This window comes from Synchiropus splendidus, chromosome 14, assembly GCF_027744825.2.
Source record: "Synchiropus splendidus isolate RoL2022-P1 chromosome 14, RoL_Sspl_1.0, whole genome shotgun sequence".
In the NCBI taxonomy this organism is placed as follows: domain Eukaryota; kingdom Metazoa; phylum Chordata; class Actinopteri; order Syngnathiformes; family Callionymidae; genus Synchiropus; species Synchiropus splendidus.
The window spans coordinates 4,338,090-4,357,544 of record NC_071347.1 but is presented as its reverse complement, the minus strand read 5'-3'; the positions used below and the strand labels follow the sequence as shown (position 1 = coordinate 4,357,544).

The 19,455-nt window shown below is 40.2% G+C and overlaps 2 protein-coding genes across 3 annotated transcripts in view; one reads left to right on the top strand and one right to left on the bottom strand.

Moving 5' to 3' along the window:
- Positions 1–495: 495 nt before the first annotated feature.
- On the bottom strand, positions 496–5,056 carry LOC128771370 (5-hydroxyisourate hydrolase-like). Its single transcript, XM_053886789.1, has 5 exons — positions 5,026–5,056; positions 2,968–3,059; positions 2,685–2,821; positions 723–858; positions 496–635 (listed from the first exon to the last, which is right to left on the bottom strand). The coding sequence occupies exons 1-5, from the start codon at positions 5,054–5,056 to the stop codon at positions 546–548; spliced, it is 486 nt and encodes a 161-aa protein (XP_053742764.1). The 3' UTR covers positions 496–545.
- Positions 5,057–10,175: 5,119 nt separating this feature from the next.
- The window catches only part of cttnbp2 (cortactin binding protein 2), a 56,661-nt gene continuing 47,381 nt past the window's right edge, over positions 10,176–19,455 (top strand). For both annotated transcript variants that reach the window (XR_008416502.1, XM_053884740.1), the window contains exons 1-2: positions 10,176–10,460; positions 16,570–16,677. Coding sequence is in view for 1 of the 2 variants with exons in the window: in XM_053884740.1 (XP_053740715.1) it covers positions 10,380–10,460; positions 16,570–16,677 (189 nt within the window). In the remaining variant the exon portion in view is untranslated. The remainder of the gene's footprint in view (positions 10,461–16,569; positions 16,678–19,455) is intronic.

The following is a 19,455-nucleotide window of genomic DNA, read 5'->3' as shown; positions in this document are numbered from 1 at the left end:
ACTGAGTGAAAGATCCGACCCCGTCCCTGATTGGTGGAGGTTTATCGTCAATGTCATGTGATTGGTGGATACTCGGAATGGTCCTTTCCCAACAGCGACGCGCTAAGTGACGTTGCGTTTTTTAGTTCCTTTTCAAAAGCAAAGCTTTTCATAATTATTGTGCTGAAACAGAAGTCAGGCATCCAAACATGTTTCTGTTATATCACGTGAGCTTTATGAAGATTTTGCGTTCTTCAAAGGGAGAAACTTACAAGAGAAAGAAGCATGCAAACATGACCACGCAAAAAAAAATAGATGGTATAGACTTAGAGATAGAGTTAGACTTTCTTTATTGTCATTGCACAACATATCACTGTATTATGGCAACGAAATTTCGGTCTAAGGCCTCCGGTTTCCAAAAACAACAACAACTATATATATATATATATATATATATATATATATATATATATATATATATATATATATATATATATATATATATAAACAGTATTGCAGCTATTGTCCAATGTTCAGCAACCTGACAGATTCCACATGGAACACTCTCAGCTCCCTCTGTAAGTGCTGTAAGAAAACCGACTCATCAACAAAGGAAGGTGAAACTTCTGCTCTGTGTCCGTGATGGAGAAGACGACCTGGACGCACACAAATAAGGCGCTGAGAGTATAGCAGAGTGCATCAGCAGATATGAAATACATTCGGTACGCTCTCAAAACGCTTACCTCAATATAAGGATAGAAAGAAGTCTGGCCCAGACTCTCCCAGTATACACCAGTCTCAAACCTGATCTTGTACATGCCGGGCTTGAATTCCTCTCGGCTGATGAGTCCAGGACAACGACCATCTTCATTTGTTGTCCTGACCAAAAAAAAAAAATAGCAATATTGTAGAACTTTCTGTACTGGTTAACACTTTTTTTTTCACTTTTTTGAGTTAGTGTCCCATAGAATATTGACTTAGGGATGTGGCGAAATGTTAATGCATTAAACATTATATCTAATCATATTGTGTCATAGAAAATAGATTTTTTTCAGCATTTACCAGTAGATGGATAGATAAAGAATGAAATACTAATATGATCTCTGATCCACGCTTCTGGGCCCTAGAGGAGTTGTGGCATCACAGAGTGTGTCAAGGCTTACATCACCGGTTCAGTATCCTATAGTCCTGCAACAGTCCTCTGTTCGACGCTGCAGATTTAATGGTCATTGTGACCATTGTGGACCAATTCCCAGCAATTGAATAGTTTGCTCCATTGCATGGTGTTCCATCTGCCCTTGAAACTGCTGAGATCTTGATCAAGTCATGTGTTTTTAGACTCTATGGAATCCCAGTGCATACTGTCACAGAGAGGGAATTCCATATTGGTGTGGAGAACATTTTGCAAAGCTCACGTCTGGCTATCATCCCCATAATTGTCAGACAAGTGTCAACCAAGTCCTGGGTCTTTATAGTGTCTCAGCACTCTGCGTCACCGAGCATTCAGCGACCCTGGGTGGAGTATGCACACAATACTCTAACCTCATCTGCCACTGGAATGTTTCCATTCGGGGCCGTCTTCTGGAGACTGAGCCAGTGTTCCCTCCGTCCATCACCACCTCTGGCTCTGTCGCTGCTATACAGACACATACCAGAGCTGCTTTCCCCTGAATCATCACCCACAACCGCCTTCTGACCAACAAACATCAAGTTCCTCCCACAACTCTCTCCTGAATCCAGTCACCTGCAGCCCCCTGAGCCACCGCCCCACATCATTAGCAACCACACAGCTTATAGGGGCAACAACATTTTGAATTGCCAGTGGCTCCAGTAAAAATAAACAGTGTCTCTCTATGTGTGAGATTGTTTTTTCTACCTATTCAAAACATTCGACTTAGTTGGAACTGTTTTGCCGATCCAAACAAGGTTAAGCCTAAATTTGAGGATTAACACTTCAAAATCACAGAGTCATTAGAATTGAGTTCAAGTTTGGTTAAGTTTCTTGCTTAAGGTTAGTCATTGTTTTGGATGGTTCAGTTTAGAGTGAGATGCTGGGGAAAGCATCAAAGTCAATGAGAAACCTCCAAATGTCCTGACAAGGAGAGAAATACGTGAATGTGTGTGTGTTCTTGTCAATTGTTCTTGTGTGTTCTATCTTTGTGGGAACCTATATGAGTTTTTAGTCAATATAGTGAGGACATTTTTTGCAAAGTAAGGACATTTTGGCAGATCCTCACTTTGTTGTGGACGGTGGATTGCAGGTGGTGAAGCTCGTGCTCAAACTATTGTTTCTTATTATATTATTATTATATAATAAATGGAAAAAGAGACGCCTCTTGTTTCGTAGCCGGTGGTATGAACGTACCATAAGCCTCATAAAAAACTACTAATTTGTAGTTAAAACTACATATTAGCCAGGTTATTGTAATTGGGTTTTAGTTTAGTCAAGATTAAAGACTGAGTTTAGTCATTTGTTTTAGATGGCTAGGTTTAGGGTGAGAGGGTGAGATGTCAACGATGGTCCTCACTACGACAGAAAGAAAAAAATAAAAAGAGTGTGAGTGGTCATATTTTACCAACTTGTGAGTACCAAGTCTTGACAAGCCACCCTCTTGTGAGGACATTTTGCTTTATGAGGACATTTTGGCCTGGTTAAGGGTGACAACCTGGGAAAGCATTATGGCAATAAGAGGTGTTCAACATACCCGACAGTCACCATGTGCCAGATCATGACCTCCGCGTCCAGTCTATGCAGACTGAGAGGCAACCTGGCTGCTGGTAACCCATCACCAATGTTCAACACATGAGTTGTGAGAGAGCTGGACTCTGCTGCTGCCATATTCTGGGGGACAGATGTTATCACATGTGGTATACTGCTCCAAAGACATACATTACACAGTAGTGACTATATATTAATATTAACAAAAATGTGTGGTTTATCAAAAAAGTAAGATATAGTAATGGTTTCTGTACCTAAAGTACCTATACCATGTTTTTGCTGAAGGTATTCCTGTCTGTCAACAGAGATGTTTGACCCTTGTCCGGCTCTTGTTTGCCCCAGAACTCATGACTATCAGGAACTGCAATGTGACTCACAATGAGCTAGGTCACTCTACAAATATACAGATATACTTTACTCAATTTTTATTTCTTTTTGACACATATATTCATAATCACAGTATCATTTGCATGATCACATATGGATAATTTTAAATATCATAGCATGCACAGTCACAGCACATACCGGGACTTTTTCTTAAAGGACAAAGTGAGTTTAAATGTATTCATCAAAACTGTTGATATGAAACTGCAGTAAAAGTCTAGGAATATGATTGTTGGTTCAAGGAATTAGTCTCATCAAATAAACCTCTAAATAAAAGATAAATTTGATTTTTGAAGAGATGTTAAAATAAAACAATCTATTTCCATTAGTTACCTGGGTGTCGATGCCTCTCGCTCCTGTGATGTTGCAGCGCCAAAACACACTGACACAATTCCCCGGTGCACCCAGCAGCTTCACTCACTGACCTGGTGTTAAAGGTTGACTTGGGTCCAATGAATCATTAAATCCTGATTTGACCAAACAGCTTGTGATTGAACAAGCAGTTTAGATAAGATAACTGTTGACAGATTTAATTATAAAGGGAGACAGTGATGAGTATTTCACTACAGGAAAGTTGATCTTTAATATGAATGTTAATGTTTAACACAACCCTTCTCTGCTACAGTTTCACATCATTATTGCACATATCAAATTAAAATATATAGATATATACTCGACATCACATGTTGTGACGCATAAACTCTAAAATATCTTAAAATCATTGAAGTCAGTTTTAGCTCTCACGAAATGTATGTCAGCAGATGTTTTTGTTTCCATGTGAAGACATCTGGAATCTGTGGTTCTGCTCTATATTAAGATGTTAAAAAGTCTTATTTGATTGTTCCTACAGATAGGTTTAATATTTATTTGAAATTGAATTGTAGTTTTTGACCTTAAAAACATTTATTGAAGGTGCTTTCCCAGTCAATTCTTAATTTCCTGTCAAACATTTTATATCCTTCTAATGAATCACGCTAACTAAACACAAACATGTACACACAGAACAACGTAGCGGTTGCAGAAGAGATTCATAAACTACTGACTTTTGTTAAGTGAAGTGCTGCAATATATTGCCTTCCGTTCCTTTTGCCTACCAGCTAATGACGACACAATATATCTGTAGAATTTCTCGATTGCTTTGGATTGCAACAGCCAGCTTACAACACCCTGAGAAGCCAGACACCTTTTTGTCAGACGATAGAGCTGATGTCAGTTGACCTTTCATAACCCAGACGGCAGATTTGAATGTTAAATTACAATGTGAACTTCCTCCACCAAGTATGCACACACCACACTTCTTCCAAGGAAGAACAGCTTTTTCACTTGTAAGTAAATGTTCAGGTATTTTTGATCCTTTTTGTAATGGCATTTCTGCAGGGACAATAATGCCTTGACTTACCAAAACAATGGTGTCCCTCAGCAGCCTTTGAGCATTTACTTTCTAAATTGTCTTGTCCTTCTGTAAGATTCCCATGACACATGGCTCATAGCTCTTTGCCCAACCAAGGGAACTGACTGGAATTAGTTGTGATTAATAGATTTCACTCTGCTTTGCTCACAGTTACAGTGTGTGAAATGAGGCCTTGTAACACATTAAGGCAATCGTTGCCCCATTTTTCAAATAAACATTTTGAAAAATGACTAAATTAAGCATTTTAATGTCAAAGTGATTCACTCCATCAAGCGATATACTTTATTTTGCTAGTCAGAGGGTGTGTCCATAAAGGTTGAAAATAACAGTCACATTGCGAGGACTTATACCAGCCAACTGTTCTTTTCTGCTCTGCAAACATGCAAGTGTCTTTGTGCAGCATGAAAACACAGTTTATGACATTTACAGCACATGTCGTGATGGTCTGTAGTGTTGCTATTAACTCTTAATGTGATAGTCAGAAGAACGTTTTCGTTTTGCCACCTCCCATTCTGCACACCACCTGGTTCACCTGCTGCCTGCTGGTCAGACATCTTCATCATTATGGCTTCAGCATAAAAGACCAGCCTCCTGTGTCTTTTTTAAGGTATATTCCCCAAGAAGACCCAAGCATGTGCCATGAAAACAGCCACCATAGCCATCCAGCACCTTCCAGCTTTATGCCTCAATCCTGGGCAGAACAATGCTCTCTGGGTGTGCGTGCCAAAAGCACTCACGACTGAGCTATGACTAAGACAAATTCAAAATTATAAATGCAAATTATACAAACAACTGTCAAAGGCAAACAGTGCTGGTCATGTTTAGAGCCAGAAATCGGATCATCTCCAAAGACTGTTTCGACTAACTCCTGATGAGGGCAAGCGGAGACCATATGCTTGAACTAGTGATGGGCCATTGAGGCTTCATGAAACAGTGTCCTTATTTTCAGAGTCCACTAGATGGCACTCTCTGCTCAAAAAATCTTTGGATTTGAACAGCCATTTCAACGAATCTTCCATCATTTTTAAACCAACAGTGCCATCTACTAAGCTCTAAAAATAAGGACACTGTTTCATGAAGCCTCACTGGGCCATCACTAGCTTGAACCACACTGAGACAAGACACGGAGAGTCTTGTTGCATCTGACTGCCAGGTTAGTCTGGAGAAGAGACTTCAAAGATCTGAACTGACTGACAGTAACACACTAATGACTGACTGCAGCACCAAACACTCACACACACACGACTTACTGTAACACTGAACTGACTGACAAACACTAACCAACAAACATGACGGGCAATAACACAACATAAAGCACCCCACACAGACACAAGTTAAATCACAGTTAAACACAACAACCGCTCAGAAAATTAGAGGAAAGTGAGAATATAGGGTCGACATTGTAAGAACTGTTTTTCACTCTGTTTCTTTTCAATCTCTGGGAAATATAAGAACAAGATTTACTGAGTTATATGCAATGTAACAAAAATGAAGTCATGCTATTTAATAGATGTGCTAATGTCATGCTGTTTGTCATGTAAGGCATTTACAAGGTGTAAGATAGAAATAAATATCCATATTGTACATTCAATAACTGATTCATTTTATTTTTGCTGTTGAGGTCCTCATAATTTCATTGAATTAATGATCAAGTGCATCCCACCAATGAACAATAGTACTATGTCATATCTAGTATGTACGCTGAATTTGATTCCTAAAAGCAAAAGTTATATCTTCATGTCAGGAGTTGAAGTCATTAGAACGGAGATTCGATTCGCATGAGCAATTACCTCAGTTGACCACAGATGGCGACAAAAGCTCACGGGACGAACGTTGCTTCTTTCAACCCGAGTCTCTTACAGCACAGTATGTGAGCAAAAGTCACCTTTTTAATTTCACCTTCAGCGTTCCCGGACTGTTGTGTTTAACTTTAACTTAACAGTTCAACACCTGCTGTTTGTGATAACTATGACTAATAATAATCTCCAAAAACTAATCAGGTACGTTTGGTTTGCTTCAAGATTTTCCTTTTGTCCTTTGCCGGCCTTTTGGGTGACATTTACATCAGGGATTTCCAAATGTCACACCACCTTGTTTTCATAGTCTCCCCTGCCCGAAATGTACCTATCAGCATCCAAAACAGAAACATTCCTGAAGGCCACTCCTTCCACCTTTAACCTCAGTCTTAGCCTCATCATGGGAACAAACGGTTTGGATGTTCACTGAAGAAAAATCTCAGTCACTGAAGAAAAATCTCAGTGAATTAGCTTCACCTGGTTCAGAGTTCTCTGTGGTTGTTATAGCAAGTTTACTGTGCTGTCTGGCTTGAATGAAATAGACAATAATGTGTGATTTATGTAACCAGCAAGAATAGCTGCCATTTCCTTTGCATCACTGCTTTGTTTACTTGACTCTAAAAAGAACTGGCTCCCCAACATTCTTCAGTGATTGTCGCTCTGGTTGACAGACTGTGTGTAGTCAATGGAAGTATGTCACCATGGCAGTGTCGACTTTCCCTTCGAGGCACAAAGCATCATGTGTGTCGTTTCTCTCGCAGAAGAACAAACAAAACGAAAAGAGAATCCCTGAAGGCCAGATTAAATCAGACACGCTGTATAGGAATATACATCCGGAACCATTCATGTAGAGCCTGATACGTAAGGATGTAAGGATGATGCCACTGTGTAAAAATAGTCTCTGTTGTGATTGCCAGCAAGTGTGATCATGGAAACAAATTGCTCTAGAACACATGTCAAACTCAAGGCCCGGGGGCCAAATCAGACGTGCCAAGCCGAGACATTTATGTGGCCCACAACTACATAGAGTTGAAATCAAATTCAGTTCTACCACATTGTTTGGACTGTAAAAATATACACCAAAAAGATCAAGATTTCGGCTGACTGAGAAACAAGGAAGCATTGCACTATTGATGACAATAAAAATACTTTTAATCATGAGAAGTAAATATCACTCACCCACAGGTGCGGTCACTCAGTCAAGGGACCAGCTATATTGTTCCTGTCATTTTTTCATGATGTTTCTCTTGAGATTTTTTCCAATTGTATGATGCGTGTTGTGTTTTCACGCAAGACTTCTGCCTTGGAGAACAACCTTCTTGAACGACAGAATCGAGCTTATCGGTGCGAAACTCGGACATGATGTAAAGTTTACACCTTTGGATGGTCAGTGTGAAATAACATTTTAAAACAGGAGTTTTATATATTTTAACATTTTCAAGTCACTCCTCATTATAAGACCAGTGGGAAATTGTCTGAAAAATAAAGTGATGTTAGACGCTGTTGAAAACTAACGAAAACTAACTTAGCAAACCAAGACCTACAAAAATGCTTGTTCTGCTTATCTGATATGGCTAAAAATTGATGTAAAGGACGAATATTTGAGAAGGGAACCAGGACTGTGAGTTAGAATTCACTAAAAGTCTCTCTCACCAACATCACAGAAGACTCTGATGTTTGACTCATATTCTATCAATTATTTAATTTAAAGATTAAAACAGTCTGTCGTTGGAAGGTGGAGAAAACATTGTACACTTTTGGTCTTTATCCAAAAACAACCCTGTACTGAAGTCATCATGTTTCCAAATGACTCATTGACAGCTGAAGTCAGGTTTTGAACAGCGGGTGCCAAGTATCAGGGTCATGACCTGGCTCTTGTACTGGTTTGACCGGAAGGTTGAAGAAAATGAACGAGCAGCCCAAAGTTTGTGGCGGCCTGCTTCACATAGTTCTCATGTTTTCAGTCTACTTAGCAGAAACTGTCCTTCGGTCATTCTTCTTAATTTACCTCATTTGAGTGCAGGTGAGGGGGGCATGGAGAAGATTCCTCAGTCTGACGTGTTATGTGACAAGGACGTGTTTGCAATTCCTGAAATCCCTCAGTACAAGGGCATCTCGGTGAAGAATGAAAGACAAACAAAGGGACATCAAACCAAACATTGTTCGTCCCGAAATGCCACAGTAGTGTCAGAATGTTGTAGTGCTCGCCTCACTGAGTTCACAATGAAAACACTACGTTTCTACAGTCGTTTTTTTTCTTACTGCTCCGGAACAATCTTTCTGTCGGTTGTTTTCCACAGGCTGTCAATTACAGACACGTCACAATTGTGCTACAAATCCCATCATAGACAGTTTAAACTCCACCATCTACAGGAAATCTCAGATTATATTACTGAAAAAGGGCATATTTTAATTATTAATTGTCAAATATTCCCATCTCTTTCTTTGTATTAATCATCTATTATCATTACACATTATCTAGCCACAATTTATTGCCGCTAGTGAAAGGTAGTTGTTTCTCTATCAGTGTTTGAAGGATTCAAAATCTTTATTATCAGCAGGCCTTGCTAATGAATAGAGCTCTGGTTCAGACACTGGCAGACCACTTGGGACCACCAGACAGAGATACAGCTCTGTTCCTGTCTGGCCTATTCCTCCTCCTCCTCCTCCTCCTCATCCGTCCTTCCTCTTGCACAGCTCTTGATGAAGTCTCTATCTAAGCTCTTCGTGTCTCTGGACGTGAACCTTTTGCCAGGATGTGAGATCCGGTCTTCAGTGTCACAGTGTTGCTCTGTCTTTCCTGTTTCTATACTGGCAGTTCTTGGTACATGAATTCAACACAGTGGACCCAGTGATGGCGCGCCGGACATCCAGCTGCCCCCTCTCTCCGCAAGACATCTGCTGAGAGAAACAGAGTTCTGTGCTGCTGAGAGTTCCAACAATGCTCCGTGTTATTTCAAGCCAAGAAAATCTGAGGGAAAAATCATGAGAATTCTAGTTTATTTTTAATCCAATCGATTTGCGTGACATGTAAAATTGAAATCAACAAAGAAGGAATTAGAGCCATCGGAATGTAACCAGCTTGTTCTCGCAATGCAACCAGTAAATGTCAATCGCGCTACATTTGACCTAAATAGCGATTTAATAACCTCATTCTGGATGACCAAGCTGGATCAACATCCATTAATCCCACATGTGGGTTATGAGTCCCAACCTCTTTCTGCTGCATTGAGATAACTGATCCATGGCAGACAAACCATAGTAACAGTCGATGACCAGAGTCCTGCTGTGGTTAGAAATGTGAAATAACTGTGAGAAAATTCATTAAATGTAGACATATTCTGGATGATTTCACATCCTTAAATATCAGATTAAATCACTGTGCTGGACAAGGCAGATTAGTGCTTAAATGTACACATTCTACAATTACAAATATTTGATGGGTATAAGAAAAAGTTTTATAAAATATACATATTTTTGACAGTGTAATCAATAGATCACAGTGAGTGCTGAAGGGTTGTTTTTTTTTTTTTTTAATACAATACAAAACCAAATTTATTGTCACACTAATTTTGGAGGGTAGAATATTGCAAAAACAGGGATCAGTCTGTGTCTTGATCAGTTCACCTTGACTGATGGAGCATTAAATGAATTTTTCAATTCCATATACACTGCCTTACGATAGTGTCCTGTGTAATACAAGGAAGCATTTGGATGAATAATATGGAAATACTAGTTACGACTAGAGAAAGTTGTGATCGTGCAGTGCCCAGCCATTGCGGCTGTCAATCAAAGAGCGCTCGCGCCTCCTTCCAGTCAGGAGCGCACCGGCGTCCTTCGCATCTGGATCACACGCGTCCACGCCCACCGCTGCGCCCGCCCTCCCCTCTGCAGCCTCACACACACACACTCGACACACTGGGATCCCGGCGTAGGAGACCTGTCCTTCCGCAGTTCCCTCTCCAAATCGTGTCAATCCTCGGATCTTTCTTCTTTTAATGGCCGCCAGTGGCGAGCTTCGAGTCCAGCAGCGCAATAGTTAAAGAGTGCCGGATGCGCCCTCGCTCCAGCAAACCGCTACAGTACGAAGATGGCGTCGGAGGGAGCCAGCGGAGAGCAGCCTCCTCCGGTTCAGACACTGGCAGCCGCCGTGCTGGGAAGTGTCGACACGGTAAGACGTGAACGCAGAGGCGAACGTTACTGAATGGCAGCGGTGTTGTCTGAGAGTCGTGTAGTTCTCAGCGAAATGTGATGCGCATCTATTTCACTCCAACACACGAAGCAACAGCGGTACCATCGCGATATCTGCTGAAGAAAAACAAGGTTTATTGCTGGTTTTCGGGGTGAATGAAACCCTGAAAAACTCCTTCAGTATTAATCCCGTAGGAGCTTCGTAAGGCTTCTGGCTTCTGTATATGTGTGTGTGACCGAGTATTCTTTTGTTCCTTTCTTGGAAAACAGCTGTTGATGGAAGAGATTCCATCTCTCTGAGACACAGGTGATTTATTCCAGCAATTTTCCAGGATAAATTGGCTTTTTTTCCCCTTCCTGCGAGGTGAATAAAAGCGTTATTATTGTTGGAAATGGGGAGCTCTGTTTGGTTTTTGCAGAGACAGTCTGCAATTGATTTTCATTGTGAGTATGACTAAGAGGTTTCATGACATTCTTTCACTAGGACACAGAGAAATGGCTGTCTCCTAAAGTGGCCCCCACAAATCATCCCTGCGTGAACCCTCTGACTACACCAGGCTCTGTGCAGGTTGCTGCGATTGTGTGGCAATAAGAAATACTTGTGGGCGAACCCTATTGTTGACACACACACACACACACACACACACACACACATGGGAGTCCTCCCCATTGCCTCCAAGTTGGAGCATCTGCACTGGGGTCCCCAGCCCATCACAAATTGATCAGTCACTTCGCAGCAGGAGGTTATGAGGCCTTTGACCTTTACCTACCGCGCATAACAAAATGCAACCTGTCTGAGTTGTCCGTCTCACAAGAATATCTGTCTGGGCAGTGATAGTTTCGTCCGTGTTGATTAGATTTTGTCGCAGTCACAAACAGATTTGTGGATTTTTGGAAGGAGTGCAGAATTACTAAAATGCTGCCGAGTCCAATAGCTGGGTGGGTGGTAGTGTGGGTGTTGAAGTGGGGGTGGGTTTGAGTGGTGAGATGGTAGCAAGAAGAGCTGTGGGGGTGGTTCGAGGGCAGCATGGTCGAGGGAAAAAGGGGGCCGAGTGAAGGGCTGGTTCACCAGACACCTTTCTAAATTGGTCTTAATTTCAGTGACTCAGCTGGCATAGCTGGGAGTATCATGTCAGCTTGGCCCTCTTTTCTCAGCAGCCTCATAACTGCCTGGAGGTTACTTTTACATTCAGCGGTGTGCTGAACAGGTGCTCCAGAGACACGGGAGTCATTCGGCGTCCTCAACTCTGCCAAGGCACTCTTCTTCTCAACACTTTGGCTGACAAAAGTGAACTTCCGTCTCCATGTCCTCCCACTTTACCCCCACTCGCTCCTCCGTGCCTGCCATGGTTAAATAAAGCACTTTGCTCTTTGCTCACCCCTGTCATATTCTCTGTTGTTGGCTGAAGGAGGGGGAAGTTTCTTGTTTGAAGGGACTCTTGAGGATCTGACCAGTAAGGTCCAGTTTGGGGTCAGAGATCAATCGAAAGTCCCTCCCACTAATTTACTAAAAGTCAGGCTCATTTTCTTGAAGAGAATTTGGTCAGTTTTTCCATTGTCTTGCTAGTCAAATGGATCTGACATTTGAAATTGGTTTGCAGAAACTGGAATCTTGTTTGTCCATGTTTTTTTTATTGAATTCCGAGTTTTTTAAAAGGGGAAGCCTCCCATAGAAACAAGTAAGCAGACCAGAGAGTTTTGATAATCATTGAATTATGGAATTGACAAAAATAAATACAGCACTTGATTTATATGTGCGTGCATGTGTGCGTGCCAGTATGTACAGTATATATAAAATATTTTGTTTCTATTGGAGGCTTCACCATTTAAAAAACTTGGTATATATATATATATATATATATATATATATATATATATATATATATATATATATATATATATAGTTAATAATATATATATTTTTTTTAAAATTCTGCCTGTTACAACAATCAACATTGAAATGTGCACATGTTGGCTTAACAATATTAACTAAATTTCATGATATATCATGTTGTCATTCATGCCAGATATCTCAATATTGATACTATACAATGTGGCCATGGCTTTTCCTAAAACCATTACAATTGCCGCTGTCATCATGTTACATGCAGGATGTGCTGGGGAAATTGTGATCATTGACTTAGGAATATTAACATTTTGAATGTTCTTATCACGATATAGACACAGTGACAATATATATTGTTGGTATTGGGATATTAAATTCAGCCCTAATTTGGAGACCAACTTGGACATCTTAAGCACTGACCTAGACAGGATGTCTTGAGTACTGCTTTTATGTGAAACATAAATAAAACAAACATAAATGAGACTTAAACCATTATATTAAAAATGAGTATTGAATATTAACAAAACAATTTCAAGTGTCACTTTGAACTCCAAAATAACTGCATCCTACACGCTGGCCCAATTGTCATTGCTGCTTTTTTCTTTTTTTTTTTTTTGTTTTTTTTGCCAGACCTAGTCCAGCTGTGCTCTGTAACGTTGCTGGATGAAAAAGTGCCTGGCCTGAAACTGCCATTGTCACTATGCTGCTTCACACGAGCACAGCTCATTGTGTCAGTGGAGAACACCTCTCAGACAGAAGCTTGATTTTGTAGTTCATTTTAAAGAGCTCTTAAAGCTGTTTCAGTCACAACCGACCTGTCGCTTGTCATTGCCGAAGGGAGCAGCAATAAGAAGTCAGATGAGGAAATGCTACAGCCACCTGCTGTCACATTGAGCCAATCTGAATGTCATGATATCCATGGATATTTCAAATGCTAAAAACATTTATTATTACAAAAATAACATTTTTGCTCACAGCTTGGTCAGGGTCTGTGCTTTCTTGTTTGGATTGTTTTGTTTTTTTTAACCCACATTTTCTGCTATTACAGCAGGAATAATATTCTTTTTATTTTTATTTCCCTACTGTGTGGGAATCTCAGTCATATCAAAATTTTGAGAACAGCATCTTGACATATGTTATAACTTACCATATCAAACTTGCCATAGCAATTTAATTTTAAAATGTCATCTTCTTGTTAAGTTGTGCTCATTGTTAAAGAGCGTAATTCTATGCGAAGCTTACAGGCTTAAGTAGGTTGGACACAGTGGGAGAACTTCCACGGAGCAAGCACTTCCTTTCCCTCGTGGCTCAGAGCGAAATGACAGAGGCTTTATTAAGTGGACCGAGGGGTAACGGCGTGTCTCTGAATGCCAGCCAGTCTTTGCGCGCCCTTGGCACACAGTACACGGCTCGAGGAACAAATTAGTCTTCACTTCCCTCACCTGCTCACTATGCAGAAATGCCAATGGAGCCCTCACTTTGCCCTCACTGGCTATCAAACCTTTGTCGGTTTAAGCTCCCTCAGTAGAATAACTTGAACTATAAATCCCATTTTGAAAGTGAGATCATCTGACAATTGTTGCTCTCAATTTTATTTAATGAAAACTGTCAATGTAAAAAAGCTTTTATGTCACTTATTTTGAAAGAAGGCAGCAACCTGTATAGTCACTTGGATTTCTTCACAACCTGACATAGCGTGTTAATGGTTGAAGACTGTAATGTCAGAAAAAAGAGCATTAACGATTAATTTGAAACTTAAATGTTCTGCTTGCGTCAATCATCTTCTGCGGCTGTGCCTGTAGATCTTTTGACTTGACCATTCAAACACAAGATCCTTATGTGTTAAGCCCCTGATCATGTGCTTCTACATTGCCCCCGAGGTTGTATACTGCCCCTAAATCCTTAAAACACTTTTGGTTTGGATGGTTGGTTTCTGGTGATTCAAAAGAGCTCTGGGTGTTTTGGGTCGGTCTCTCTCTAAGATGCTTCAGATGTTCCTTTCAGCACTGCATTTCAGTGTTTATCCCGGAAGGCCAAGCAGCCCAATGTCATGATACGATTCTAGATTTGCCACTCAGAGGCCCATTTTTGATGAGGAGTGCAAGAACCCCTGTCTGCCATCATTTGGCTCTATCCCAGTCCATCTACCCCCCTTCACGCTCCTTGGCAGAGTAGGACAAAGTTTGTTCCTAATCCATAAGTGTGCGAAAATAAGCCTCACAAGATACCAGTTGGATCTTGTGGTCATTCTATCCCACAACATACCGGGTCTGATTCTGTTCTCACGCAGTGCTGTCATGGTGCATATGTTTAGTGGTGATTGTCATAGCAACTTAGATACCGTAGGGATAAATGAATTAAACTACTTAAAATGTCATAAAAACATTTTAATATGAAAAACAATTATCATCATGTCCCTGTTGTGGCAAGATGTAGTTATTGCTTTCAGTTAAGAAGAGACTTCCAGACTGGTTTGAGGTCGCGGTAGGTGGTTCTTTGAGTCATTGTGAGTGCAGGTTGCATAGATGTGTTTATAAATATTATTTAATATGTAGTTTGTGAGCCGTGAGTTAAGATTAGGGGTGCACTTCGGTGACCCAATATATTTGGTCGAATAGTGAAAAAAGGCAACATTCGACTTTTGTAGCGAAGCGTAAACAAAGCCAAATAGTATGACGTGATCAAGCACTGTGCCGTGCAGCGAGAACCATGATACCAAAAATGAACACTAAGACCACTGACAAAATTCAACCCACTCCCCCATTCTTGAATTGCAGAGAATAATCTGGCACAATCCTCCACTTCAGATGCAACAATATTGATTTGCTGCCAGGTTGGCTGGGGACCAGACAGTGGCACTTCAAGACAAGTGGAAATTATTTTGACTTTTTGACCTATATATCACACGTTTCCTCTTTATTTGGTCATTTCTTTGTTGTCCAAGTTGTCAAGTATTATTGCGACGCTTCAGTGCTGTGTGTCATTCAAAGTCTGCATACAATGTTGATGTTTTCACTTCTTCAAAAGTGTTGGAGAACGTCAATGGAATTGTAGTTTGCAATGTGTGTGCATCAAACTATCTAGATCCTTCTGTATACATTATCAGCCTATTATATAATGGGAAATTGTGTTATGGTTTTTAAATTATTATTATGATTATTATTTGAATAGTAAAGTATGAAAAAAATGTCAAAAATATTCAAACATCTAAACATGAAATTTCATTTAAATATGTTCTCGACTATTTGTGCAACTTAAAAATAACAAAACAAAATACGTGAAAATCTTAATCACATTGGATATTCGGTATTATTGGTATTCTGCCGAGCATTTGAAATTTTATTCTGCTTCGGCCACAAATTTTGCATCCCTAGTTTAGATTAAATTGAATGCAATTATCTTCTTCATGTACAGAGGATTATCGGTATCTGTTACTGCATTGGGTATCAGATGTTTTTCAAGACCCTGTCTGATCTGATCCATAAGCGACAAATACGCTTTATTCCACTTTCTCAAGGATGCAGTATTGGTATTGGATGGAAAAAAGTCCCCTACTTCTTACATAATCCAAGCATGTTATGAGAAAAACAGTTTCTTGCTATGTGATATGGAATGAATAGAAACTTGTCTTGTGAGCTAATGTAGTAGTTGTTACATAAAAGTCTGGCTAAACACACCTTGTTTTATATATTCCTTATTTTCCTCCCTATTTAACTACATGTTACCAATGTTAAAGCTTTGGTATGTCATGAATAATAAGAGACCTCAGGATATTCTTCACCTCTGACCATTCATCCAAGGGACACTACTGATTCACGAGAAGGAAACAATTGTTGGACAAAATTATTGGCAATACAGCATTTCCACAGATTAAAATATCATAATTGTTGATGATAGGTGATGAATATCGTGTTTTTCAGTGATAGTAGTTTGTGTGTTTAGTTCCCTAGCAAGGGGCAAAGAGAGCTATGATGAGAGGTCAGAGAATGCTTTTGGATTCTCTTACCTGACAACGCTGAACAAAGAATGATGAGGGGTTTGACAATTCCATGAGTTGTTGATGTCTAGGTAGTTCGTGGTTCATGGCCTTTAGGTAGAATTATTATTGTTATTTTTATTATTATTATTGTTGTTATAGTTATCATTATTATTGCGCACATTGCGCTGCCTTTCATCATTCTTAAGCAACACAGACCAACGTGTTATAAGACAGTATCTCTCATGATTCCATGTCTCTTTGCAGAAATGTGAGTTTAACATGGATAACCTGAGCAAGCCGGAGCTGCTCACCCTGCTGAGCATCATGGAGGGAGAGCTGGAGGCCCGAGACCTGGTCATCGAAGCCCTCAGGGTGAGTTCAGTCAGCACAGTGGCACATGTTTGAAAACCAATGAAGCTTTTGTGGGATGAAATTGGACACCATCTATCTGGAGGAGCTTGTCTCTGAGAACTTGAGATGAGATGATTAGCTGCAATTGTTCCTCAGAATTGGCTTTGTGTCGCCGGCTCTAATGAGAAATGAAGGGTCATGAATTCATTGATAGAATCAAAGCTGGTGGCTTCAATGTGCACATGTTGCTGAACAGATAAAGATACTGTCTCTTCATAATCCCTGACTGATGGGGCACCTGGTAATGAGAAACTGCCTGAGCGTGTGGTTAGCTATCTTTGCCTTGTAAAACGTCTTGCTGATTATAAAGCATGCAACTATTTGTTTATATTCAGTCGGGAAATGGTTTTTGCTGGGTGCCTTTCAAAAGGTTTATTCAACTATATGCTTTTCATAGTCTGGTAATTTGGGTGCCTCGCTGTCTTATTTGCAGATCGAGTGATGAGTAAGTGAAGGTATTTGTTAAACCACCAAGACAAACGGCCCTCTAGTCCTCATTATTATAGTATAATAGTCTCTGCCTACATTTTGCTTTCTCATCACCTTTGTACTTTATGTCCATGACTTGAGGATGGGGTTGCATTATCATTTTACTTCTCTGTCTTAGCTTTCAAACTGCATGTCTATAGTGTGAGAAACGCTTCTAGATTCCCATTTTCTACTCAAAGTTACGGTTGAGTATGAATGGAGGGCATTGATGTGTGTTTAGTTGCCCCCTGATCTGGCACATGTGATGAGTCTGGTCTGGCTCTGCTCTCCAGGAGACAAACTGCAGGTTCTTTGTTCTCTTTGGGCGGAAAACATTACATTTAAACTATTGATGAGCACTAGTTGCATCTTTGTATCTAGGTCAAAACATGTACCTTGGTAGTTTCTTGCTTACAAATTATATTTGACTTATACCTATAGCTCATACCTCACTTTTATTTTACCACCTCCTGATATTATGTTGAATTTGGATCTTAGCAATTAAAAAGATCAGTTGTTCAATTTTACCTGGGATAAGGATTTACCCTTGACATCCTTTCCTTTTTCCTCTGGTGTCTTTATTATTGATGGCTATGGTTCCCTGTCGCCTCTTCATTAATTTCAGTTAACATTTTTTTTAATCACCCAAGTGATGCGTGTAGTATACACGTATGGTATGTTATGTTATAGTATGTTTCTACTATGAACCTTTTTTTAAAGGTAAATCCTTTAATTTACATTGCTAGTTTAATTTAGATTTACCTTTACATTTATTTTTGTTTAACAAACCACATGATACATGTTCCACTATCTCTAGTGCCCTGATACCTTATTTTGCTTAGCAGTATCAGCCTTCTTTTGTTGCAATGATTTATTGTGTTAAATTATTTAGTGGTTTTGGCTTCCCATCTTGATCTGCTGACATTGTCTGAGCTCACCGATAAAGGCTGCAACAGACAAAAGACAAGATCTCTATTGCAAAGCTAAACCTTGCACTAATCGTTTATGTCTATATCTGTGTTTAAACAAACCCAAGATCTTGTCTGTTCCAAGTTGTTTTTTGCCTCTGCCAGCCATTGGGACATTTAGGGACACCTTCTTATGAATATCCTAGTCATTGACCAATGGAACTTTGGAAATGTTACAAATAGGATCATTCGTTTTATTAACTTCGTTTTCAGGTCAGATTTTTCGGGCAGAAATCACCTCTCTCTGACCTCATTCTGCTTTACTAGTCTGAAAAGTTCCTGCAGGGCTCCTGTCCCCAGGTGGATGGATTTCCTATCCATGTTTGAATAAAATGAGATTGCTCATGAAAACACAAAGAGCCTGCTTGTTCTCTCGCTGATAAGCCCGATCCAATGCCGGGAGGCAGACAGATGGGAAGATAGAAGAGCGATAGAAGGGGAACAGAATTAAAAAAAAAAAAGCGAATGGGTCGAAGGAGTTCGTCTGAGAGTCCAAGATTGTCGTCTTGAATCAGACCAGGGTTGATGGAGTGCGTGAGAGATGCAGCAGCGGCACTGACAAATGGAGGCCTGATAACATCTCTGACAAAGCGGGACAGTGTGTGACAGAGAGGATTAGGCACAATCCATCCACCCCCAGTCTTTCCTTTTAGTCTGTAACCCCCATAGTCGGTCGAAAAAAATCTGGCATTAGCAGTCGATGCTAAACAAGGATTTATTTTCTCTTCACTCACAGAACTGAACAGTGTCACGTTTTGAAAGAGTGGGTAAGATTAAAAAATAAAAATAATCTCATCCAGGAACGTTTATTCTACAAGGATGGCAGTCGGGGCACAGACAGATTTTGATGGAAGGCTTTAGAAGCAAGAGCAATATTGGGTATGAAATAGTGACTTCAGTGAGTGGAAAAACTGCAATGCATTGTTTGTTTACGACACTGTCAGTAGCTGTGTTTGTTTAAGTTTGTCTGTAAAACTTTGGTCATGGTTTAAATGTGCGATGTGAATAACTGCCACAACTGGAACCCAAGACCGCTTCGGAAAAAGCGAAAAAACTGAGGACCCCCGGTTTCAGAAGTAAGAAGGATGTGCCGAACAGCCCTGTAGCCGCTGGTTGACACTCTGATGCACCACTTTGATGCACCATCAACACATGGTGTGTTTACTGCATTTTTAAACTGTACAAGGATTCAACAAGATCGTATCAGGTGTTATGCTGTTTCATAAGGCGCACGTAGTCATGCCGCTCTCGCTTGCTAAGATAGCTGAGGGTAACAGTCAGGTAAAGTATCTCATCTATTCTC